Source organism: Gobius niger (assembly GCF_951799975.1).
Source record: "Gobius niger genome assembly, chromosome: 21".
In the NCBI taxonomy this organism is placed as follows: Eukaryota; Metazoa; Chordata; class Actinopteri; order Gobiiformes; family Gobiidae; genus Gobius; species Gobius niger.
In genome coordinates, this window is record NC_136872.1 from 20,686,680 (window position 1) to 20,712,059 (window position 25,380).

At 40.8% G+C, this 25,380-nt stretch overlaps 1 protein-coding gene across 1 annotated transcript in view; it reads left to right on the forward strand.

Annotated features, from left to right (window-relative positions):
- The window catches only part of col4a6 (collagen, type IV, alpha 6), a 167,255-nt gene that overhangs the window by 98,377 nt on the left and 43,498 nt on the right, over window positions 1-25,380 (forward strand). Inside the window, exon 4 of the mRNA XM_079579863.1 lies at window positions 7,139-7,216. Coding sequence (XP_079435989.1) covers window positions 7,139-7,216 — 78 coding nt within the window. The remainder of the gene's footprint in view (window positions 1-7,138; window positions 7,217-25,380) is intronic.

Here is a 25,380-nt window from a genome sequence, read left to right on the forward strand (position 1 = left end):
GTTATGGTTCTTCTCACCTTAAATAAAGGCGTGGGAAACGGTTTGATCTGTTGATCTGTGGCCCTTCATGCCGTTTCATTTCATTCGTTTAGTCCGGTTCACTATGTTTAGATTTCCACTGTTGTGGGATTTTTGTGAAGAATATGAAAACTATATATTTTTGGAAACCTTATGGTATAAGCCAGGGGTGTCAAACTCATTTGGGTCGCGGGCCGCATTATATCGTGAAGGACTGTGGCCTAATAAATAACAACGACACTTATTGCACTTTATCAGCCTGTGTCACACGTTTCTCAAAGAGCTACATATAGTCTTTATTCATTCAAGTTACTATTGTAGCCACAGCCGCCCTAGGGCAGACTGACCATTTACCACATGGATATAACATGCTGTTTATATCCTGATCCCTCATTTTGTCAGTGCCCTCTGCTGGACACGTGTGGAATTTATTCCTTTTTTCTTAATTAAAGCTTCCCCCTAGTGGCTGGAGTGAGCATTTTGGCTATTTCTTCAAAGGGCCACATTAAATCGTCTCGTGGGCCGAATGTGACCATGGGCCGCCTGTGGCCCGCGGGCCTTGTGTTTGACACATGTGGTGTAATGAGAAAAAGACTGTTTCCATTTGCCCTTGTTATTTGGTAAAATTGTGCAATTATACAATTTCCCATTAGAGTAAATGAGGTTCTGGTCATCGCTACGGCAACTCCATAAAGGGCTTCATTGACTGTTTTGATTGGAACGACCACATGGAAGTTGTTTTTTTGTTTTTTTTCAAATCTGAACATTTTTAACAGCCTACAGGCCAGTTCCTCCCTGTTTTGTTGCATTTTCATTCTCGTTTTTGTCTTGTTTTTGTCTCTTATTTTGTTGCCCTTTTGTGGCCTTTTTGGCGTGTTTTCATCCTCACTTTTGTGTCTTTTTTTCTTGCATTTTCATCCTTGTCTTTTGTCGCTTTTTTGTCGCTTTTTGTTGCATTAATCACATGTTTGTCCCTTTTTCATCACTTTTGTTGTCATCTTATTTTCGGTTCATTTTCATCTAGTTTCTGTCACTATTTTTCCAAGAAGTTCTTACCAGAGTAATACCAAACTTGAGAAAATCTGCTCGGTTTAGGTGGGGGTTAAGAGGTTAACACATCAGAGCAAATGGAAACATTGTTTTTCTGTTTATTTCATTTTCACCAATGTATAGTTTTGATCATTTGATTTGGTTCAATGCGAGCTTGACTGATACTTTACGAATCTATACATCTACCATCATGATGTATAGACAAACACGCCGCTATCTCTGCCCCGACACAGATGAAAAGGAACATGCCGAGACACACAGGCTATCTCCCTCCTTTTGTCCGATCAGGGACACTCGAGGCTTTACCTGTACGTGTGGATAACATCGGAGCATATAGGAATGAGGAGACAAGCCCGGGCAGACGGTCACCGGCTCCTTAAATGCCGAACCCGGGGTGAGAATATGGAGACGAGGGTGTTTGGATAGCGAAGTATGGGTAAACACTAACAGGCGAGATTGATTCGAGTACATTGAATGGGCGCATAGTTAAAGTAATGCGCAGATGACAGGACGGGAGGGGGGGGGAAAGTGGAGGAGACGAGAATGAGCTTGTCGGGGTCGGAGGATGAATGCAAATCTCCCACGTGAGACGGAAAGGAGTTTGAGGTTCAAAATGATGCCTTTAAGAGGGACATGTCAGGTAAAATTTACTTTTTTTTTAGATTTATAAATTGTTCCCCTGTCAGAAACATACCTAGAGTCGTGTTCTCTTCATTTGTGGAATCCTGTCCACTCTCGTCACTTCTTTTTCTACTGCTCAAATCTGTATTCCTTGCATTATGTTGTGTCAGGATACTGTCGCCAAATAACGGAGGCTTGTGTACTGTTTTTAGCATGTTTGATCCCCCCTGCTGCCAGCGGAGGGAGCTCTAACTAGACTTTTTGATGCAAACCAACCTCACCCGGAGAGAATAAAGTCTGACTATTCATTTCAAGTAATAATACCTGAAATATCACAACTTTAATGTCAATGTTGAGATTTTTACCTTAAAAATGTCACAGTAAAATAAAGATGAAACTCACCCTTTGCGAATCCTATTTTTTAAGTCAGCTTTAGAGCCAGAGGTTTCCCCAAAAATAACGATGACGGTTTCCTGGAGAAATGTATAGAGTTTGGGAATGTGATGTCATATCGCTAAGCATTATGGGATTAGCAGCAATTGTAAACTAATGGAGATTTTAAAAGTTAAAATACTGGAGTTATTGTTCACATCAAAACACTTGGACACCACAGTGAGTTATATGTATTTACCAGCAGTATTTTATCCACTTTTTGTACTGTTTTTAGCTAATGTTAGTCAATGGAAATGTATGCTAACAGCTGCAAAGATGGCGGATCTCCATGGTAACTGTGGAATTTCCCGAACTCTATGTGCAGAACTTTAGGTCCTGTTTTGTCAAAATGAGGCTTTCATTCAACTCTTGCAACAACATCCCCACTTTAGTCACTTCCAACCTTTGACTTAATGATATTTGGAGTGTTTTTACCCTTTCGCTGCTGACATCATCAGTGACATCATCAGCAGGAAGCAGGAAGTGATCAAGAGAAATAAGATTAAACTAAAACTAGCGATTATAAGTGTAAAACTACAACTAAACAATGTGGTCCTGTTGTGACTTAAGGTGCCAGACCAAGAATGACATTTTAGTCGATAAAATAAGGTTTATCTGATATTTCCAACAACATTTGTTTATCGTTACTTTGACAACAGCTACAATGGAAATAGATAGGACTCGAGTTTACCGCCTCCAGCTAAGCCCAGAATGTTTACAGACAATTTAAGGGTCTATGGGACTTTGAGCTTCAGACTTACAGACTTTTTTTCGCTTATAAATAGCTTATTCAAAAACTAAAGATCCATAATCTTTCATAATAATACAACAACAACGTGCAACCATAGATTTAAACCAGGCTCTACCCATTATTTAGATTCTGCTGCTAAAATTATAGGCGATTTACGGCCATTTTTATGCACACAAATGTTGACATTGTTGGAGTATAACTTGAAATAAGGCACGTGTTTCCAAAGTTGTCGTCTGGACTTCATAGATTCCTCCGTGTGACGTACATCAGAGTCTGTTTTGTTATGAAATGTTAAAACCAAGGGGCATTTTAAGTCATATTTCAAGGCTTAAGTGTCTGTAGAGGATGTTAAAGCCTGAATAAAGCTTGAAAGAAAGATTGTTTTTCAGGAATAGCTCCTAAGAGGCCACATTGCAGGAGAGTCTGGATGTTTGTTTTCGCTCACGTGTCTGCCTCCCGGACACTCCTCTGTAACACTTTAAACCAGGTCTAACGTTTCCCCCGGAGGCCGTTTGTCCCTTCACCCTCACTACGACTCAGGGCGTGGACAGGCCCGGCTGAATAGTCTGCGTATTGAATCTCAAAACACTGAATGCGATCGGGAAACAGGTTCAGAGATTCGTTTCCCTCGACTGTAATCAAAAACATGAAGCTACAGCTGCTGAGAGTTTCCCTCTGACTCGGCCGTGTCCTGCTTCTGTCAGTGTGATTAGTCCAGGCCTTCGAGATCAGAGACGAGGAACACTGACCACTGACCTGCTGCTCCGGTCCAATAACCCCCTCAAACATTCCCTCCTGACTTTATAGGTCAGCCGGGTCACTGTACAGGAAGCTTATACAGTAGCTCATTTCAGTGCGGTTCCATTGGTTCTTCTCACACTGCACTTCACAGATTTCATTTTGTGTTTGTGTTTTGCCTTTCTTGACCTTCTGTACGTCTATCCCATCTTCTACCTCACCCATATTCTGTTCATATTTAGTATCAGTAGTTTTCAAACTGTGGTGCTTGGAGTTTTGTCAGGCAGTACTTGGAGTCATCTGCAATTCTAGACTTTATTCTTCTTCAATTTGAGAAAAAATAATGAATGCTTCAGCAATGCCTTCAGGTTATCAGTTTTCCCTCTCGTTTAGACTGAGTTTACACCCAGTTTAATCGGGTACGAGGTACAATCGAAAGCAGGTACAGAAAAAAACTTATAAGGACTTAACTTATACTAAACGACGACATTTTGCGCTGAGTAGGAGTGCACTTTGTGATCTTGCCCCTCCAGACTCCGCATTTAAGTGGGAAGTACGTGTGGTAGAGAAACACTTTTCCTCCAACCAGATCGACTCCACGACCAGGACGGGGACAGGGGCATTTGTTTTGTTTCGCGTTTACGGCACAGCAGACGCTGTCGCTCTTTCTCTCTCTCGGCATGAACATTGTTTAGCTCACGATGAGGTAAATAAAGTTTTCAGTTTGACCTTGAGAGCCTGTAAGGCTTAAGGAAGAACATAGGGCAGCACGATGTAAACGAAGAAATGAATGTCAGTGTTGCTCCATCAGAGCAGTCACCTCCTCTTGCACCAGCACAAGATCTGGCCCTGTATCTTTAGATCCAAGTTTGATCCAAGTTTTGATGCTGTTGGTCCAGGAACAGCATTACAGGAAGTGACTTGGTTCTTTCAGCTCAAATACATATTTTTTCCCCCTTATATATCCCCCAAAAATATTTTTTCCAAACATTTTGTTTAACACATTCTTGCCAATGTTTTTCCCATAATTTTTGCTCATTTTTTATTACCAATTTTTACCCATTGTTTCCCAAAATATTTTCGACACAATTTTACCTCGTTTTTGTCACAATTTCTCCCAATTTTATTCCATTTCCCCTCAAAGTATTCCAGGGTTTCAGGTTCAATAGACATATATTTTAGTATTGGTGTCGAGAACCTAGTATTGATAAAGTACTGGCATTGAAAACATGTAACTGGCCCTAGTTTGGACATAATTCAGTCCAATTACGGTCTTGTTTAGATCTACAGGCTACATCCGACTTTCGCATTTCCAGATCGAATCATTCCAGTCGTCGTACTTGGCGTGAAAAGCTTGAACCTCTGATTTAACTCATATATTCCACATTTCCAAACCCACAATAGTTCCCAGGCCCTTTCGCGTCCACTCGAGTCTCCACAGGGTTCCACAACAGCCTCCATCTAAATCACATGAACTTACGATAACGCTTGACTTTGACACTTTCTCACAGCTCCCATTGTCCCGCGTGACCCCCCCGCGACCCCGAGCGTGACCCCCTTTGTCGCTCCGGGTCCCCTCCCAACCCCTGCGGAGCTACCTCGAAAAACCTTCACCAGAAATATGATCGTCAGGGCCGTCAAACCCCCTGGTGGTTCTGTCAGCGATGGCTCGTGTTAATACGTTCTGTGTCGCTCAAACGGCGGATTACGGAGTCTGGCGGTCGCAGCGCCGTGATGTGGGCAGAAATGTAAGGAATGTCCAAGAGGTTAATCTCGAGTTTTAAAGCCGCAGAGTGGTCGACATATAGCGGCATTCGGGGACCACAAGTGTGAGAAAAAGTGTGGTCAAAGAGAAGAAATGTTTTTACGAGCGTTTGTAGATGTTTGGGATCAGGATCATCAGATTTTTTTCCATTTTTTGGGGGGGGGGATTCAACTCATTTTGTAACTTTTTTGTCATTTTTTTTAATCATTATTTTGTCAATTTTTTTGTCATTTTTTTCTTATTTTTTGTCACATTTTTGTCATTTTTTGGTCACATTTTTGTCATTTTTTTTGGTCATTTTTTTGTTATTTTTTTGTTATTTTTGTCACATTTTTGTCAATTTTTTTTGTCATTTTTTGTCATTTTTTTGTTCTTTTTTGTCAAAGTTTTCTCACTTTTTTGTCACATCTTCATCATTGTTTTCATCTCAGTTCTGTCGCTATTTTCCCACCTTTTTTCCAGAAGCTTTTGGACTGGGGTAAAGCCAAACTGGAGAAAATGTGCTCGGTTCAGGTGGGAGTTAAGGGGTTAATAAATCAGGAACCAACACTTCATTAATCATGAACTATTCATTCATTAAGTGTGGCTCATACTTTATTACTACTTAAACAACTATAGTAAAAATGATGTAATGAATAACTATAGTTGAAGAGCTATTCATTAGAAGTTAAGCATTAGTAGTATTTTTTTTTATTAATGAATAGTTCATGATTTATTAAGGATTTGCAGACTGTACAAATTTCATAAAGGGCAATGATTTACCTCAAAATGTATGAAAGTTATTTACTCAGAGGGAAGGAGGGTATATGTTGAGAGGAAAACAAAATATCAGTTTGTGGTAAAGACATGCACATCCACAGGTCTGAGTCAGTGTGCAGGATCAAAAATGCAGGAATAATAAAAACACAACTGTGTAGCTCCCAAGCTTTTTTAATGCTCACACGTTTCTCATTTCTTTATAATACCGATGCTACACAGTAGGAAGAAAGGTTTTTTTGTGTAATTGGATGTACAATATCCCTCTGTCCCTTTGTCTTTTCTATCAGCGTAGTATTTACTCTCACGGACAATTAATGAGTACAAAAACACAATATGGTACAACACCTGCAGGGGCGCGTGTGGCCTCTCGGGGCAAGAGTTGCTTAGTTCTGCTTTAAATGAGCAGCTAAGGAGTGTCCAAATATAAAACAATTTTACAGAAATGATTTTTGAATGTTATAAAAAGGAAGGAAAATGAGTTGGTTTGGTCGGAAATGTTGTTGATAACTTATTGTTTAAATGTATGCAGATAAATGTGCTTGTGTTTTGTGAGAAACTGGATAAAACCAAAGGAAGTAAGTTATTGTATTTAGACTTTGGAGGAGGGGGTGGGATTAATAAGTGTTAAACTTCATCCTTTTCGAACAGCGGGGAATTTTCTTTTCTATGTTTGACTCTCAGCGTTCTTTGGAATATTGTCTTGCTGAACAATATACTGAACAATTTGCTGTAAAAAAACACCCACATGGACCTGATTTTGGCTTGACTTTATTGGTGTGTGATTAATATGTTTATAGTCGCTCAGAAAACGGATAAAAAGAGGGAAAAGTTGTGCTTCCCATGAGATAATTTCTCCCCCCTCGGCTTGGCCACGCCCCCTTGTATCACGCGTTGTTTGTATCTGTTCCTTCTTCCAAATGTCCCCCCTAAAGCCGTCCTCTTGTGCATAATAATAATAATAATGTAATTTAAGCTAATAATGTCTGTCTTTTTGTGTCTTTTAGGGGAAGAAGTCGGACGAGCCGTGCAATGGCCTGGACTGTAGCAGAGGATGCCAGTGTAACCCAGAGAAGGGCAGTCGGGTGAGTCTGCAAACACACACGCACAAAAACAAACGCTGAGGTCGGCCAAAACTGCATCTGTACAAGATTTATTACCCGTCCGTCGACAGATGTGTCTCAAAACGGAGCGAAATCGCCGTAGGAGTGTTGTAATGTCATTGTATGAACCGACCGTGTACAAAGAAATCCGCAGGCGATGAACAGAGACTTTTCCCCGTCTGATGTGTCTGATTGACGACTGAAGACGTCAGACACAACAGCTGTTTGTGATGAGGCAGTAAAAATTAATTCAGGCCGTCGTGCGTTTTGATTTATGAGGAAATTAACACTTGACGGAGGTTAGAGGAGGTTGTGCACGGGCGGGATTTGTTCCTAAAGCTGGGCATTTCGGGTTGATGGAAATGATAGAATTGGCTTGTTGCACGGTATGGCTATGCTAGTTCCTCTGACCTGAAGGTGTGAGCGCCAGTACTTCCTGTCTGTGTTCTTTTCCTGGAATAATAATCATATTTTCTAAAGATTTTGTTGTGGGCAGTGAGGTCCCGGTAGATGATCATTTACCGTGTGTTCAAATCTTGATGTGCAGAAGAGACACCTGTGATCATAAAGGATTGATAGTATGTCTTGAAGCTAAAGGCTAACATGCTATAAAAAATGAAATAACAATAAATACAGATAAATAAATAAAAATTAAAATAGGACAAGATGGTTTGTATGCAGATTAGTTTATATTTGAGGCACTATTTCAAATTTTATAATGCATGAAATTAATATTAGCCTAATATTAGCCTTATATTAGCAGCAACTCGTTAACCTGCAGGAAGTGATCATCTACCAGGAACTCACTGTCCGCCACAGAATCTCTAGGAAAGACGATGATTCGAACGAGTCTAAGCTAATCTTAATGGAAATTAATATGAACAGGAAGTACTAGCGCCCACAACCTCAGCTCAGAGGAACTAGCATAGACAATTGTTTATACCAGTGGTTCTCAACCTGGGGTCCCTGCACCAGTGACAGTGCAGGATTTTAGAGGCAGTTGTGGTGAACTGGTCTGGGCTCATTCTACACATTAGGACATTGTTGGAACATGTAGGGGGAGGAAAATACATAATTTTAACATTTTCAAGTCCCTTTAATGTAGCATAAAATAAAATATTTTAGAGCATGTGTGTGTTATTTTACCAGAGTGCCATTATTTGTTCTTAAGTTGATGAATTTTACTTCAGCCATTTTTTTTCCTTTGTTTTTTTTTTAAAGAATTGTATAGGCTAATGTTCCTATTTCTGACGGTGTGACCCGGGCGGGGGTCACGAGGGTCCAAAAGGTTGAGAACCACTGGTTTATACCATAGAAACAACCAAGTCACTTTCTTTAGTCCCTGGACTCAACAGGGATCAAACTTTGGTCTCTAAAGAAAAAAATCATCTTCACAACCTACTTCTTGTACCAGTAGTAGCAGTATTTTTTATTTGTTTACATTGAAATAAGGCATCTATCTATCTATCTATCTATCTATCTATCTATCTATCTATCTATCTATCTATCTATCTATCTATCTATCTATCTATCTATCTATCTATCTATCTATCTATCTATCTATCTATCTATCTATCTATCTATCTATCTATCTATCTAATAACACAATACGACAAGTCCCAGTTGTTTGACGTCACTACGAGAATGAGACATAAATGTTCTTCTAAAAATAGTCCTCAATCTCGAATAATGACGTGCGCCTTTTTTTAGCCCAGACGAACTGTTAGCCTCCTACTCAGTCTTCTGCCCAAATCCAAACAGCAATTACTGAGCGACGCAGCCTACACTTAGCGCCGGGGCTCCCTCCTGCATCAGCCGGGGTAAATACACGGAGCCGCCGCCGCCGCCGCCGCTGCCCCCCAGACGGGCTTCACCACCAGGCTGAGAGAAGAAGACACTTGGCATTAGCCTCTTCAAATGTTATTGTTTGGAGACGGTCAGGTGGTTGTTTGTCGCACTCAGGTTTTACTCCCGGCGCAGACGTTCATTATTAGAGTCAGACGGAGCTTAACAAGTGAAAACAGCCGAGCAAAGCCGGGTCAAATGTTTTAAAGGGAACTTATTACTCCAGTGTTAAAGGGAATGTGTTTTGTTGTCTTAAGGCGAGATACTGCAGAGACACTGCAGGTGAATAGGGAAAAAAATAAATGTAGAGACATCAATTTGAAACATTTGCTGAACATTACTGATAAAAATATACTGCACTTTTTCTGTCATTTTATGTTTTCACATAAAAAATAAGGCATTTTGAGCATTAAAATGGCCAAAATTGCCTATATTTAACGAAATCAAAATAATGAATTGAGCCAAATTAAATTTTATGGTTTTATTTTATTGACATATTAGCAACTAAGATTTTTTCAGAGGGGATTTTGGATATTTTGTTTAGTTTTTCAATAAACTAATCATCAGTGAAAAAATCTGCAAAAACTCAAATTTCGCCTGTTTTTTTGGTTTCAAAGCTGAATAAATCAGGCTAGGAATTAGATATTAAAAAATCCCTCTGAAAAAAACTTCAAAATATTGCTAGGTCTCAGACTGGAAAGTTTGGAGTCTGTGGGAGCTTCTATAAGGGCTCACCTGCTGCCCGAGTGTGGCTTCTCTCATTCAGAGAAAACCAGCCCTGAAGTTTTGTAGCGAGTGCGCATGCGTGGCCCTTTCTTCGGCTTTTCCGCACCAGCGTCTCGTAGGAGGAAAAATACCATATTTGGGTGGAAGCGTCATCACGGGGCCCCTTAGCAGGACAAGGTCCCTCAAAATGCGATTATTCATGTGATGCAAGGTCTGCTGTATTCCAAAAATTGTTCTATATATATATACCAGTAGTATCTGCACTTTTACTCACGTAATGAAATCTCGTAGCCGACTTTCTTACTTAATGACTTAGTAAATCAATGTAGTTTCCAGCAGCCCTGGGGCACACTGAGAGAAACATGGCAGTCACATCGTGCCAATGGCCTCAACAGCCTTCAAGGTCCGCAGTTGGTTTTGGGCGAGTCATTACTTTGTTTTCTTTTCTTCTTCTGTGTCGTGAAAGTAAATTTACGTCACCACTGACCTGTTGAAAGTCTCCAACGCTTTCGAGAAATCTGCCTGAACCAAAACAAAAAGCGAGCGTCTTTCCCAGCCCCTGAGGCGTAGTGTTTCGCGTGAACCTTCGTAACCTCGCGGGGCGTCACCTTAAATGGTCGCTTTTACTGTTGTATTTTCAGCAAATACTCCCAGCGCCGTAAATCAAGTCGCTAATTCTTTCTTTAGCTGCCCACCTGTTCGCTAAAACAACAGCTCTCAGTAAGACGAGCGACGGGCCAGCGCTGACACGGTTTCTGAAGACCCGCTGAAGGATTTTCGGATTTTTTAAGGCTGTTGCTCCTCGAGGCGACGGGTTTGACTGACGAGACGCAAACAGAAAAGGTTCAGGAGAGGTTTATCTAGAACACAAGGGCGGAGGCAAAGAGAGGACACATGTTTAGTTTCTTATGTTGTTGTAGGTTTGGTCTGATCGGGTTTCCTCCTGGTCTGATCTGATTTCCCCGACTGCAAAAAACATCTATAGTAGGACTCCTGGTTTAGTTTTAACCTCTTAACCCCCACCTGAACCCAGCACATTTCTGGCATCACCTAAATCTAAAAGTTTCTTGAAAAAGGCGGCACAAAAACACAACAATAAACTGGCAAAAATTACATGAAAAAGGTATGTTGAGATCAGTTTTGTAGGTCTTAGCTTTCAAATGAGGCTTTGGGTAAGTTGTAAGTTGTGTTTCTCTCACACAGATCTCAGATATATTTTTAGAAGCTAGAAGATCTCGGCTTTCAAATGAGTTATCACACTGGTATATAGGCTGAAAGCTCTCCAGTCAATATGCTTTGAGATTTGGATGTAAATAGTTACTAACCCTAACCCTAAGGTGGCAGATGACAGGTTAAAGCAGCACTAAGTAACTTGTTTACCTTAATAAATCCTTCCCGTCCTCCCTCTGGGGGTAATACAAGTGTTAATGGGATGATTGGGGGGTCTCTCATCTCCCCCTCTTTCCCTATCTCCGAGTTGGAGGTGCAACACACACTAATTGAATCACTAAGAAGACGCTAACAGGCTAATGGGCAAAGCTAACTGCGGGCTAGCGCCACTTAAACAGTATTTACAGCCAAGTTTGAGTGAAAAAGATTATCTCCATTGTGTAATTGGATGAACAATATCCCTCTGTCCCTTTGTCTTTTCTGTCAGCGTAATATTTACTCTCATGGACAATTAATGAGTAAATAAACGCCACATGCTACAACACCTGCAGTGGCGCTCATGGCCTCTAGGGGCAAGAGTTACTTAGTTCTGCTTTAAGGTGGAGGGCAAGAGGTTAAAATAAATCTGTAAAAAGTTAAATTTCGCCTTGTTTTTTTAAATTCATAACTCAGTCAACCAAGGATTAGACATTTTAAATATGGTTCAGTCCAAGGATGGAAAGTTTGAAGTCTGTAGGAGAAGGTGATGCACCAATTTTGAGAAAATGTTCCTTGAAATTGATAATTCCCGAATAAATCTATGGAGAAACATTGAATCGGTGAATAATTAAACATGTTATTGTGGAAGATGAGGTAAAGTTTAGAGACCAATTTCACCCCAGAACTGTAAAAAAAAAAAAAAAAAAAGAAGAGTTTTTCCTTTCCCCTTAACCTCTTAATCGAAAACTGTCAATATGGCGACGAAAACCAGGATGAAAAAGTGACAAAGAAGCAACAAAAGAGTGACAAAAACTTGACAAAAACATGGTGATGATTCTGCCCGTTACTCCGGCTCCACATCTGGATCGAGGACAAACTTCCCGTAGATTTCCAAGTCTGGATCACAGTCATTCAACCGAAGTATCAACCGAAACGGCCGCATTTGTAAACGGACAAAGCGAAGAGGATGCGAGAAGTTTATCATCTGTTCACAATCAACACCAAAGTGGGTTAGTCCAAATTCAATCAGGACGCCGCCTCCTCGACCTCCTCGCCGTTTTCAAAGCCCCGCGGACCGACCCTGGCCTTCCTCGCTCGTGACCTTTCACCCCCCGGCTTCCCCCACCCCCCCCTGAGCTCCTGCTAGATGATTGGCCGTAATGAAAGCAGCATGATGTAGATATTAAAGCCAGCAGACGGGCACAGGAGGAGGGGGTGTTTGTGCTTCCTGTTTGGGGAGCGGAGCCTCTGGTGGTTTGTGTTGACGGTAATTCAGAACATGGCCACTGCCGGGTTGGTTTGGGGACAGTTCGGTTTAAGATTCAAATCAGATGTTGCTCGACAAATATGCATTGAAGTTTAGAAGCTGCAGGACCTCGGGACAGTCTGGTAACCCGTGGCAACGAGGGATGAAGCATTTTGTCTTTGCTAATCTTTCTTTATTCTGGGTTATGGTGAAGGCTGTCGGGTCAGAGGGAGTGGTTATATTATGAACAGTGACTAAAACATGAGCCCCAGTCAATGTACTAGGTTTCATTATTCGAGTAAAAGTACAGATGCTACAGGTCAAATATCACTCCAATAGAAGTAGAAGTTGCTCAGTCAAACTCTACTTAAAGGCACTATACCTGATTTTTTTCTGGTTGTGGGACAATATTAGTTTTCTCCTGCTTTACACTGGACATATGACCTTCTTAACCCCTTAACTCCCGCCTGAACCGAGCACATTTTCTCCAGTTTGACTTTACCCCAGTCCAAAAAGCTTCTGGAAAAAAGGTGTGAAAATAGCAACAAAACTGAGACGAAAACAATGACGGAAATGTGACAAAAAAGTGAGAAAACATTGAGAAAAAAGTGACGAAAAATGGATGAAAAAGTGGCAAAAATGTCACAAAAATGTTACAAAAATGTCACAACAAATTGACAAAAAATTGTGACAAAATGTGACAAAAAAATCACAAAAATGTGACAAAAATGTGATAAAAATTTGACAAAGAAAGGACAAAAATGTTACAAAAATTAGTTACCCAACAAAAAAATGACGGAAATTAAAACTGATGACGTGAGGAAAAAGATCCTCTCGGTTCAGGCGGTAGTTAAGAGGTTAAATGAGATAAATGGCTTCAAATAGCTTGAATTACAGTACTTTATGTTGAATTTGAGTCGGTTTGAGCTCATCTAAGAGAAGATAAAACTGCTAATGTAGAAAGGACAAACATCCATCCCACTTGAAATCAACCAAACTCACTTAAAATGATACAAAATAGGAGTTTTTTTTTTCTTTTCGAAGACTAGACCAAACTCAATTCAAGTAAATTTATGCCATTTCTTCCTTAAAGGTACATTATGCAGTTTTTCATGTGGAAGAAAAAGTTGATATTTGTGCATATTTGACCTTGTAGTGACCCAGCAGCTGTATAAGTGGTCCTTTACTTTCCATCACAGTGGTCTCTACAACGCTCCAGGATCAATTGTTTGGAGAGTTTTCTCTGCAGATGGACCCTCTCACCAGAAAACCTACAAAGCAATTGATCCTGGAGCGTTGTAGAGACCACTATGACTTTTTTCTTTAACCTAAAAAGTTGGGTAATGCACCTTTAAAGGAACAAGCCACCGTTTTTCCATACTGAGATTATGTTCTTACCTGAGCTTAGACGAGTTGATGCGTAACTGTCTGGTCTTTACGTGTGTGCTCAGTCAATAACCAGACAGGTACGCATCAACTCGTCTAAGCTCAGGTAAGAACATGTCTCAGTATGGAAAAACGCTGGCCTGTTCCTTTTAAATTATTAGTACTTTTCCCCAGTGTAGTGTATTGTAAAGTCACATTTAACATACAAACACATATGTATAGTTGCTGGTTCGTTTTCTATCATTTCTGTGACAAAAGTTGGGTGTTTCTAAACTAGAGAAATTAAGAAATGAGTTTGAACCACGACTAGCATTTTAATTTAGCAACAATTGAAAGTCTAAGTGAAAGTATCTGCTGTAAAAATGCTTAAAAGTACGACCTACATTCAGTTTAAATAAGTATTGTGAATTATAACTTTATACATTTGTCGGTATTCCCCTCCTGTGATACTCCGGTTTCCCCTACCACTAAAAACATGTACAATAGGTTCCCATCCGGCGGGCAGGACTCCCCAAGAAATTTGCTTTGCTTCTTTGAGAAATCATAAGAAACAAACGCAGACTCAGGGAGATCATGGAAACTCCACACAGAAGCACACATTTCTCACATTGTTGGGAAAGACACCTGCGCTCCTAAGTCTGGTCCAGGAAAGGTCATAGGTCAAGGCTTCAGCACAAAGCCGGGTTAAAGCCATGGGTCACGGCTAACACCATCAAACCTCGCTGTGCTCTTCAGTAGCACCTCTGTGACTGTTAACGATTATCTGACACAGCGCTGAATTAAAGAGGTTTGTTTGGGTACAAAAGTGGCAGGAAGTTGCAAAATGAGAGTGGATTGTAATTGCAAATCACCACGTAGGGACTTATTACTAAAATAAATCAGCTATTCCTGTATCCTGTGTTCCAGATCATCTTCCAGTGTTCTCTCACATGAAAATACTGTACATTTTGGTCAAACTGCTTTCCTCCTGTGGTAGAAAGTCACGCTGAAGTCACTGAGCTGCTGAATCCTGTCTGTAGTTAGTGCACATACTGCCCCCACCTGGCTACTCAAGGAATAGCATCCAACAACTTTGTCTGGTCAGAGGGTTTGGAACCACTTACTTCCATAATGTGTAATAAAGGCTAATAGTTAAAGTAAATGGAGTTGAAAATTGGCCGTAGCAGACGCCTCGAGAACCGGCCTCTGTTTGAAAGAGTGTTATTAATCAGTTTTTATGACTGGAGTTTACAGCTGTGGAATTGATGAGACAGTGACAGAGGAGATATTTATGAGGTTTTACACGAACAACATGGATGGATCGAAGGAAGGAAGGGAGAGAGAGGAAGAAAGGAAAGAAAGGAAGGAGGAAGGGAGACAGAGAAAGGAAGGAAGGAAGAGAGAGAGAGAGAGAGAGAGAGAGAAAGGAAGGAAAGAAAGAAAGAAAGAGAAAGAAAGAAAGTGAAAGGAAGGAAGAGAGAGAGAGAGAGAAAGGAAGGAAGAAAGAAGGAAAGGAAGGGAGAGAGAGGAAGGAAGGAAGGAAGGAAAGGGAAAGGAAGGAGGAAGGAAAGAAAGCAACAGAGAGAGAGAGAGACAGGAGGGAAAAGACAGAGAGAAAGGAAGGAAGGAAGAGAGAGAGAGAGAGAAAGGAAGGAAAGAAAGAAAGAAAGAAAGAAAGAGAAAGAAAGAAAGAAAGTGAAAGGAAGGAAGAGAGAGAGAGAGAGAAAGGAAGGAAGAAAGAAGGAAAGGAAGGGAGAGAGAGGAAGGAAGGAAGGAAGGAAAGGGAAAGGAAGGAGGAAAGAAAGCAACAGAGAGAGAGAAAGACAGGAGGGAAAAGACAGAGAGAAAGGAAGGAAGGAAGGAAAGAAAGAAAGAAAGGATGCATGCAAGAGAGAGAGAAAGGAAGAAGGAAAGAAAGGAAGAAGGATGGAAGAGAGAGAGAGAGAGAAAAGAAGGGAGACAGACAGACAGACAGACAGACAGACAGACAGATAGATAGATAGATAGATAGATAGATAGATAGATAGATAGATAGATAGATAGATAGATAGATAGATAGATAGATAGATAGATAGATAGATAGATAGATAGATAGATAGATAGATAGATAGATAGATAGATAGACAGATAGATCTCTCTTGTACAGACGACTGAACTGTATCCAGACATAACAAATTCCCCGTTCGACTAACAAACCCATTTTGTTGATGTCGTCTAACGCAGCTGAGAAAACAGTCCTCTCTTTATGACATCATCTCTGTGGGACGGGGCTTTTATTTAATCTGAGGGGAAAGCACCTGGATGAGGAGACTGTTTGGAGAAGAGGGGACATTCGGACAGACGGATGAGCCAGAGACGGGATGGGACACTCGGGGGAATGTAAACTGGACGGGGGAAACCTAAACAGGTGTCTCAGGGAGTTCTGTAGTTGAGTTTTGCTCAATTAATCACGGCTGAATCTTTGATTTTATTACGCGAGTCAAATTCCAGATACTACGACTCAAATATTGCTCCAATAAACGTGAAAGTACTGAAGTATTTGCTGTAGAAAGAGAGATATTAATCAGTTTTTATGACTGGAGTTTACAGCTGTAGAATTGATGAGACAATGACAGAGGAGATATTTGTGAAGGAAGGAAAGAAAGAAAGGAAGGAGGAAGGAAGGAAGAGAGAGAGGAAAGAAAGAAAGAAAGAAAGAAAGAAAGAAAGGAGGAAGGAAGAAAGAGAGAGAGAGAGGAAGGAAGGAAGAAGGAAAGGATGGAAGGAAGGAAGAGAGAGAGAGAAAGGAAGAAGGAAAGGAAGGGAGTAAGGAAGAAGGAAGGAAGAGAGGGAGAGATAAAGGAAGGAAGAAGGAAAGGAGGGGAGGAAATAAAGAAGAAGAAGGAGGAAGGAAAAGAGAGACAGAGATAAAGAGGAAGGGAGAAGGAAAGGAAGGAGGAAGGAAGAGAGATAGTGAGGAAGGAAGAAGGAAAGGAAGTAGTAAGGAAGGAAAGAAAGGAAGGAGGAAGGAAGAGAGGGAGAGAGAGAGAGACATGAAGGAAGGAAGGAAGGAAGGAAGAAAGGAAGGAAGGAAGGAAGGAAGGAAGGAAGGAAGAGAGATAGAGAAAGGAAGGGAGGACGTAGAAACTAAGTACAAATCTAAATAAGTGTTAGGAAAAATCACATCCGAATTCACCCTCTGTACGGAAACACGACGGGGACAAACTTTATTCCTTGTTGTGAGTCAGTGGCGTTGACAGTACACGCCCGCACAGCGCCCCCTACTGTTCTGGGGTGTACATGGCATGGAGAAATCAACTTTTTACTATGGAGACTTTATAGAAACGTAATGGAGTGGAAAGTTTCATATCTATCTTTCAAATGTAATGGAGTAAAAGTACTACGTTCAAGTAAAGTACAAACTTGTGAGAGAGAGGACATGTGGTGATCTTGTAAACACATTTTGACGGCCGACTCCGAGTCAGAAAATGCCACAAATTTGACCCCCGTGACCAATAATAGCAGCTTAGACCATTTAAAGACGCAACCAATTACATAAAACAGGCCTTAAGTTCGTGTCCCAAGGCTCGAGATGTTTATTGTCTAGTTAGAAGCAGAGACGGTGACAAGGCCAAGAGGTTTTAAACTCCCATAAAGCCTTTTTTTAGTTTAACAATATTGAAGGCAGTTTTGTCAATGAGTGAACCATTTCGGGTACTTGAGTTGTATTTTTGTCAAGAACTTATTAATTTTACTCCACTATATTTGAAAGATAAATAGGCAATAATACTTTATACTCCACTACATTTCAATAAAGGCTCCAAATACTGTTTAAGTGGTACTAGCCCGCAGTTAGCTTTGCCCGTTAGCCTGTTAGCTTCTTCTTCGTGATTCTATTAGTGTGTATTGGGGCCTCCGACCCGGTGCAGGGAAAGTTGCAATTGTGGTTTTCTGGCCGGAGACACCAGGGGGAGATGAAAGACCCCCCCAATCATCCCATAAACACTTGTATTACCCCCAGAGGGACGACGGAAAGGATTTAATAAGGTAAACAAGATACTTAGTTCTGCTTTAAGTGTAACTATCTTGCCTCGTGGACAGATTTCTTGAAATTAGATTCTCAAATCAAGGACAAATTTACATAACCTCTTACCTGACGCCTTAACCGAGTGCGTTTCTCCAGTTCGGCTTTATCCAAATCTAAAAGCTTCTCCAAGGGAAGTGTTTTTGTTGCTTTTTCATCATTTTTTTTCCATTGCTGTTTTGTTTTTATCTCTTTTTTGTCGCTCTTAATATCACTTTTTTGTGTCTTTTTTTTGGTCGTGTTTTTGTTGTTTCTCATCGTTTTTTCTGTCGCTTTTTTTGTCGTGTTTTACCACATTTTTGTCCCTCTTTCATCTCTTTTTTGTTGTATTATTGTTGCTTTTATGGTGTATTTTTGTTTCTCGTTTACTACATCTTTGTCGCTTTATTTATTGCGTTTTTCTCACTTTTTTGGGGCCTTTTTCAGGTTTTTTCTCACTTTTTTGTTACACTTTTGTTGCTTTTAGATCGGGTAAAGCCAAACTGGATTATTTCAAGATCACATTTTGCCGTGTATGAGCACCTTTAACATGTATCGGTAATATTTGACCTGTAGTATCTGTACTTTTACTCAAGCAATGAAGCGAAGTACTTTAAAGGGGCTGGAAGCAAGTTCGCCATTTTATACTCACTACTGCCACCTCAGGCCATATGTGTAACTGCACCTTCTATATTAAGCTCGTGCATGACGGCAATTCGGGCCGAAGTGACAGTTTTTGGAGTGACCGTACAGGATTTTAGAGGCAGTTGTGGTGAACAGGTCTGAGCTCATTCTACACATTAGGACATGGCTGGAACATGTAGGGGAGGAAAATACTTAATTTTAACATTTTTAAACTCCTTATAGTCCCTTTAACCCCGACTGATACAAGCATGGACCGTGGACACGCCCCTTGGTTGGCTCGACTCCAGCTTTTTGTTTCCGGACAAAACTCCTCGACATTTCGCCAAACATGTCCATGTACATCTTCACCAGTCCGGGCCCCGCCTCCGCCTCCGCCCGGTTTAGCTCTTGGCCTTGGCCTCTTTTGCGGAGACCTTCCAGTCCCATCACCTTCCACCAGAGCGCTCAAACCCCTCAGCCTCCCAAATCCCTCTCCCCACAATGGCACACAATGAGCACTATAGGGTCCCTAAGCCCCCCGGACTTACTCTCCGGGCCGGGACCACCTCACTTCCTGCCAAACGCGCCCGCCATGCGTGTCAAAGCTGCCGGGGCGGGTTGGTCTTTGCCACTTTGAGGGTTTAGGCGCGGGTATTGTTGGGGATCCGCGCTGTCAGGACCCGTGCTCACCGCGAGGCGTGATGGGGACAGGCCGAGCTGACTATTTGGGTGCGTTTTTTCGGAGCGGTTTGTTTAGTCTGGCAAGCCAATAATACGAGGAGAGCGAAAGGGAGGGGGAAAATATCAGTACAAAAGGCCGTGAGCAGATGAAGCGAAGCACAAGCCAAAACAAGTCCAAGTTAACCAAATACCAGAGGGTGGCTTTTGTGGAATGGCTTTTAGCAGAGGCGATCAGTAATGAAGTAGATTTCCTTAAGCGCTGTACTTAACTACAGTTTTAGCCTTCATTTTGGCATAATTCATTTAATTACTTCATAATGCAAAGCAGAAACCCTGTAAATATAATAATTTCTACTCCACTACATTTCTAAATGGCTCCAAAGTAAAAAAGTAGATGCGTTTATGTGATTTGTTCATTTAAAAGCTGAATAATGAACACTCCAGAGCAGCAGGTGGCGCTGTTCTGTCATGTAACGTCAACGCCACTGACTCACAACAAGGAAGAAAGTTTGGCCCCGTCGTGTTGCCGTACAGAGGGTGAAATCGGGCGCAGTTTTTGTGTTTTTGAAACTGCAGAAGTTATTTTAAAGCAGAACTAAGTAACTTGTTTACCTTAATAAACACTAAACACTTTCTGTAGTGTTAGTGGGATGATTGGGGGTCTTCCATCTCCCTCTGGTGTCTCTGGCCAGAAAGGTACACTTGCAGCTTTCCCTGCTCCGACCTGGAGACCTCATACACACTAATGTAATCACGAAGAAGAAGCTAACAGGCTAACGGGCAAAGCTAACTGCAGGCTAGCGCCACTTAAACAGCATTTACAGCCAAGTTTGAGTTAAAAAAAAATATCTCCATTGTGTAATTGGATGTACAATATCCCTTTGTCCCTTTGTCTTTTCTGTCAACGTAGTATTTACTCTCACGGGCAATTAATGAGTAAAAAAACCGCAACATGCTACGACACCTGCAGTGGCGCTTATGGCCTGTAGGGGCATGAGTTACATAGTTCTGCTTTAAAGCCACTGACTCACAAAAAAGAAGAAATTTTGTCCCCGTCGTGTTGCCGTACAGAGGGTGAAATCAGGCGCAATTTTTGTGTTTTTGAAGCTGCAAAAGTTATTTTAAACTTAAGTATTTTTTGCAGCAAATACTTCAGTACTTTCACTTGGAACTTTTACCTTCATTGGAGTATTATCGGAGCAGTCGAGGCTGCACTTTTACTCAAGTTGTAGTAAATGTATATAGAAATCAAAATACATCACAAAGGTAAACTACTAAGGTACAAGTACTTGTAATTGATGTATAAAGAGATGAGATATAATAATAATAATAATAATAATAATAATAATAATAATAATAATAATAATAATAATAATAATAATGCATCGGTTTTACATAGCGCTTTACTGGACACTCAAAGACGCTTTACATTGCATTATTCATTCACTCCATACCCGGTGGTGGTAAACTACTATTGTAGCCACAGCTGCCATGGGGTAGACTATGATGGTAGCGAGGCAACCAGTCTGCACCATCGGCCCCTCCGACCACCACCAACCACTCACTCACTACATTCGCTAGGTTTCCTGGTATTACCACACGGTCTCCCATCCAAGTACCGACCAGGCCCTTCCCTGCTTAGCTTCCAAGGTCTGACGGGATTGGGCATCGCAAAGGCGGTATGACCACAAATAACCACCATATACTTATACATATAAACTACTACAACTATTTCCACTTCTCCTGCAACTGTACTACCACTGCAGAAAGTACCAGCGAATTAGATTCAAATTGCAATATTTGAACAAATGTTTCTTTAGATTTGCAGGATATTTCAATACTCAATATTGGCCCATCATTTAGTTTAAATATTTCAACGAAAACGTTGGTCAAATATTATTTATTGTTCTAGTTTTAGTCGAATAAATCTAATATTGATTTAGTAGTTTGCAGCTATATTGTATTCAAACATTGACAAAGCACAGACCTGAGGCTCTTTATGTTTTTAGGCCCATCTTTTTATTTTTATTTTGTTTTTATTCCTCAACAAAAATCCCTAGAGATCATTGTGTTTCCTTGGCCAATACATTTCACCATAATTGTAGTCAAAGTAACATTTTTGCTGGCTTACATTTGATGGAAACTAAACTAAAAGTAGTTCATGAGACTAAATCTATGACTTATATATCCTGATATTAGCCTAAAGTCATTATAAGGTAGAGATTTAACACTTACTACTGTTTGAACAATGTCTACTTCCTCGGTTGAAAGTGATCTGGGGTTTGGAAAAGCGTGAGAGAAAGTGCAGGGTGCATAGTTTCCCCGGGTAGAAACAGGTGTGAGTCAGACAGTCGGGCCTCTCATTACGACTCTGTCCCTGTGCCCTCGAGCAACACGGTGATTCCAGACACAAGGCCAGGAAGAACCCGCATTTAACTCCCCCCAAAAAACTCTGTCACTGAAGTTATGGCGAAAGGACAAGTTCAGGAAGAGGTCACTGCCCAGTCAGCAGTGCAGAAGGACAGGATTAATGAGAGGAAATAAAGTATATAACACAAGAAATACCAGGCCAGACCAGTAGAGGGAGTCGAACCACTCAAGGCGAGACATAAAAGAAGTCTTGTAAGTTTTTATTTGATGTTTTCATAATGGTAATAACTCATTTTAAGTGTAAAATTTCAAGGAGAAACTCAAATGAACTGGCTCTGTGCAAGGAATGTTTTAGCTAACTGCTAGCCAAAAACTAGACTACTTCCTGTCCACATTTTAATGCACATAAAACATTAAACAACATTCAAAAAACACCAGAACATACTGTATGTAAAGGCGAGAGTTTTTCATAAGAATTAGCTCAAATAGTGGCACTACTTTACCCTTTGTTAGCGTTAAATTAGCGTTAGCCTTTAGCTTCAATGCTAAAACAGCTACACTTACAAACACAGAAGCCATCAACATCTTAAGTTAAGTTGTAACATGTTGTAAATAATGATCCAATAGAGTTCGGGAAAATCCAGTTACCATGGAGATCCGCCATCTTTGCAGCTGTTAGCATACATTTCACATTGACTAACATTAGCTAAAAACAGTATAAAAGTGCTAGCCTGGCTAACACCAGACTAAAATCACAAGTGATATTTAGTCTGGGGACCACCAATTCATTTTCTCGTAGGAGAGGTGTGGTTTACGATCGTCCATACTCGTTTATTGGGCGATACGAAAAAAAAAAAAAAAAGTCTCTTGCGTCTGCACGTAGCCATAGCCAATCATATCATCGTATGAGATGACGTATGACGTACCCGCTGTAAACTTTTGAGCTAAATTATTTAGAACAAGGTCTAAAGCTTGATCAAAAAATACCATCGTGTCTGCTGCTGTCATGTTGGATCCGTAAATAAACTTTTTTTTTAATTATCCGTAAATAAACTACAAGCTTCCATATATCGAATAGTGCGTCATCGTCTTGCCGTCCCTCCTCGCTCTGTGATTGGTTCCCAAATCCACCGGAGATTTGGCCATGGTCCCCAGGCTGTTGTGCAGTTCGAAATAATTCGAGCGCACACAGCAGCCTGGTGTTAGCCAGGTTATAAAAGTGCAGAAAAAAGCTGTGGAACAACTCCGTTACTGCTCAAGATACGCCATGGTTAGTGTTAGCCCTTTTTTGTCGGAAAATATAAAATAACCCTAACCTTAAAGGTGCATTATGCAACTTTTTATTTGGAATAAAAGTTTATATTTGTGCGTATTTGACCTTGTAGTGACCCAGTGGGTATGAGTCAGCATGGCGCCTTTGCTTCCCATCACAGTGGTTTCTAGGATGCTCCGGGATCAATTGTTTGGAGGGTTTTCGCTGCTGATGGAGCCTCTCACCAGAAAACCTACAAAACAATTGATCCTGGAGCATTTTTGAGCAGCTGATGTGAAAACCTGCCGTGTGTCGGGTTTCTGTCGTGACCTGTCTAGACAATTGGAGCAAATAGAGCAAGAAAAGAAGCGTAGAGTTGATTTTCCATATCAGACTGGGAGCTTCCAGGTCTCCAGGCCGAGACACGCATTTGCAGTCTGTAAAACGTACGAACATCTCGTAAATGTAAAGTGTCCATCTGCAGTGCTGCTCGACATGCTCGCTTATTTATGACTTCTTTCTGCTTCTTGAACGGGCAACTTTTGAGCCAGAACTGCAGCTGAAGGAGATTTAGAACTGTATCGTCGAGCAAATTGAGATTTAATGCCAATTCGAATCCAATTAAATGCTTTTTTTTTTTAATTCAAGGTCTTCATTTTGACACATTTCATTTAACTAGTTGAGAAATTGAAACCTCTCCCTCCCTCTTCCTCCTGCTTTAGCCTCTAACTCTGGATAATGGAGGGTTGTCAGTTTGGGAAGTGCTGCTGCTACTGATGTTGTGGTTTTCACTTTACAAGGAAAAACCACTCAAAAGGTGAAGAGTGAGTCTGGCGCCCTCTGTTGGTCACTCCTCACGATCTGCACAATATGAGGAAACAACATTTGAAAATTTCTTTTTTTTGTGTGTTAGGAACATGATACGGCAGCAACTATTTTAGTGACATAGTTTGTAATGTTGATCGAGACTCTAGTGTACATTCAGCTCCGGCTTTGGCTGAAATTGTACATGATTGCTCAAAGGTTGTGTCCTTTTTGCTTTTAAATATTGATATATCTTGAAATATCTCCTTATTCTTCTGTTTATGTAATGATTGCAAATCTTAAGAAAGGATTGTGCCCATTATTGGCGTTTGTGGCATTAAAAAATATAGTATTTGGACGTTAATCTTAAAGCAGAAGCTTAACACCTTAAAGCAGAACTAAGTAACTTGTTCACCTTAATTAATCCTTTCCGTAGTCCCTCTCAGGATAATACAAGTGTTAATGGGATGATTGGGGCGTCTTTCATCTCCCTCAGTGTCTCTGGCCAGAGAACCACCTTTGCAAATTTCCCTGCTTCCAGGTCGGAGGCCCCAATACACACTAATAGAATCACAAAGAAGAAGCTAACAGGCTAACGGCCAAAGCTAACGCCATTTAAACAGTATTTACAGCCAAAACTAAGTGTCTTTTCTGTCAGCGTAGTGTTTACTCTCACAGACAATTAATAAGTAAAAAAAAAACGCACCTGCAGTGGCGCTTATGGCCTCTAGGGGCATGAGTTACTTAGTTCTGCTTTAACCAATCATTTAAAAGCTAAGAACTACAAAACGGATGCTAACTTTTTGCCACGTTGTCGCCTCGTTTTCATCTCTTTTTTTTTGCCATGCTTTTGTCACCTGTTTGTCACTTTTTTGTTGTCATTTTCTTGCTTTTCTGGCACATTTTTGTTGCGTTTTCATCCTCCTTTTGGTTTCTATTCTGACTCTGAAGCTTTTAGTTTTGGGTAAAGCTAAATCCACTACATTTGGGCAATAACTGGAAGTAAATTAGACAAATCATGACTAAAATTGACCTATTTCACATGTTTAAGTTCTCATATGTTTTTGTTCCAGGCTACAAAAAAATATGTAATTTCTTTTTTAGCACAACCACTAAAAACACCCGCCCGTCGTTTCTCTCGCCTTGAACCAGCGAAGGAAATAATCGTCTTTGCTAATTGCCCTATAACCATTTAAACCCAATCTTTTTTTCGAGTCTAAACATCCATTTTCCATTTTTAAAGTCTGCAGTGGGGGTTTTCAGCGGGACCACCCTCGGAGAAGAACCTGCCTAAACCTGTCTGCGTAAAAACGGTGCCGCTTCTTCGCGCTCGGGACTGGCACGTGCGGAGATCCCGAAAAGAAAAGAAAAGAGGGGGAAAAAGTGACGACGTCCGCCTCGACTTGTCTCCAGTGGAAATTATTAACACGCTCAGTTTCACGCTCTCTATTCAAGGGAAACTGCGGGATTTTCAATGAGCTGCGTTCAAAAGCCATCGTTTAAAACTGAGTCGATGCAGCAGAAGAATCTAATTGTAGTCACCAATGTAACCGTCATAATGCTGAATTTCCACCTTCAGTTTATGGTTAATATTTTTTTAACGGCTGGACCTATACACATGAAACAAAAACTGTCCTGAACTACGGTCACATTACACTACACTACCAGAGAAGGTGTTTTTTACTGCAAATTGAATCATTCTACATAATTGACTCTGCGCATAACTTGAAACCATAACAACGCCGCCCATGAAGTGACTTCCTGTTTCGATCCAGCACGCCAAAATAAAAGCATCTTATTCACTTTTTAAATCATTTAAATTC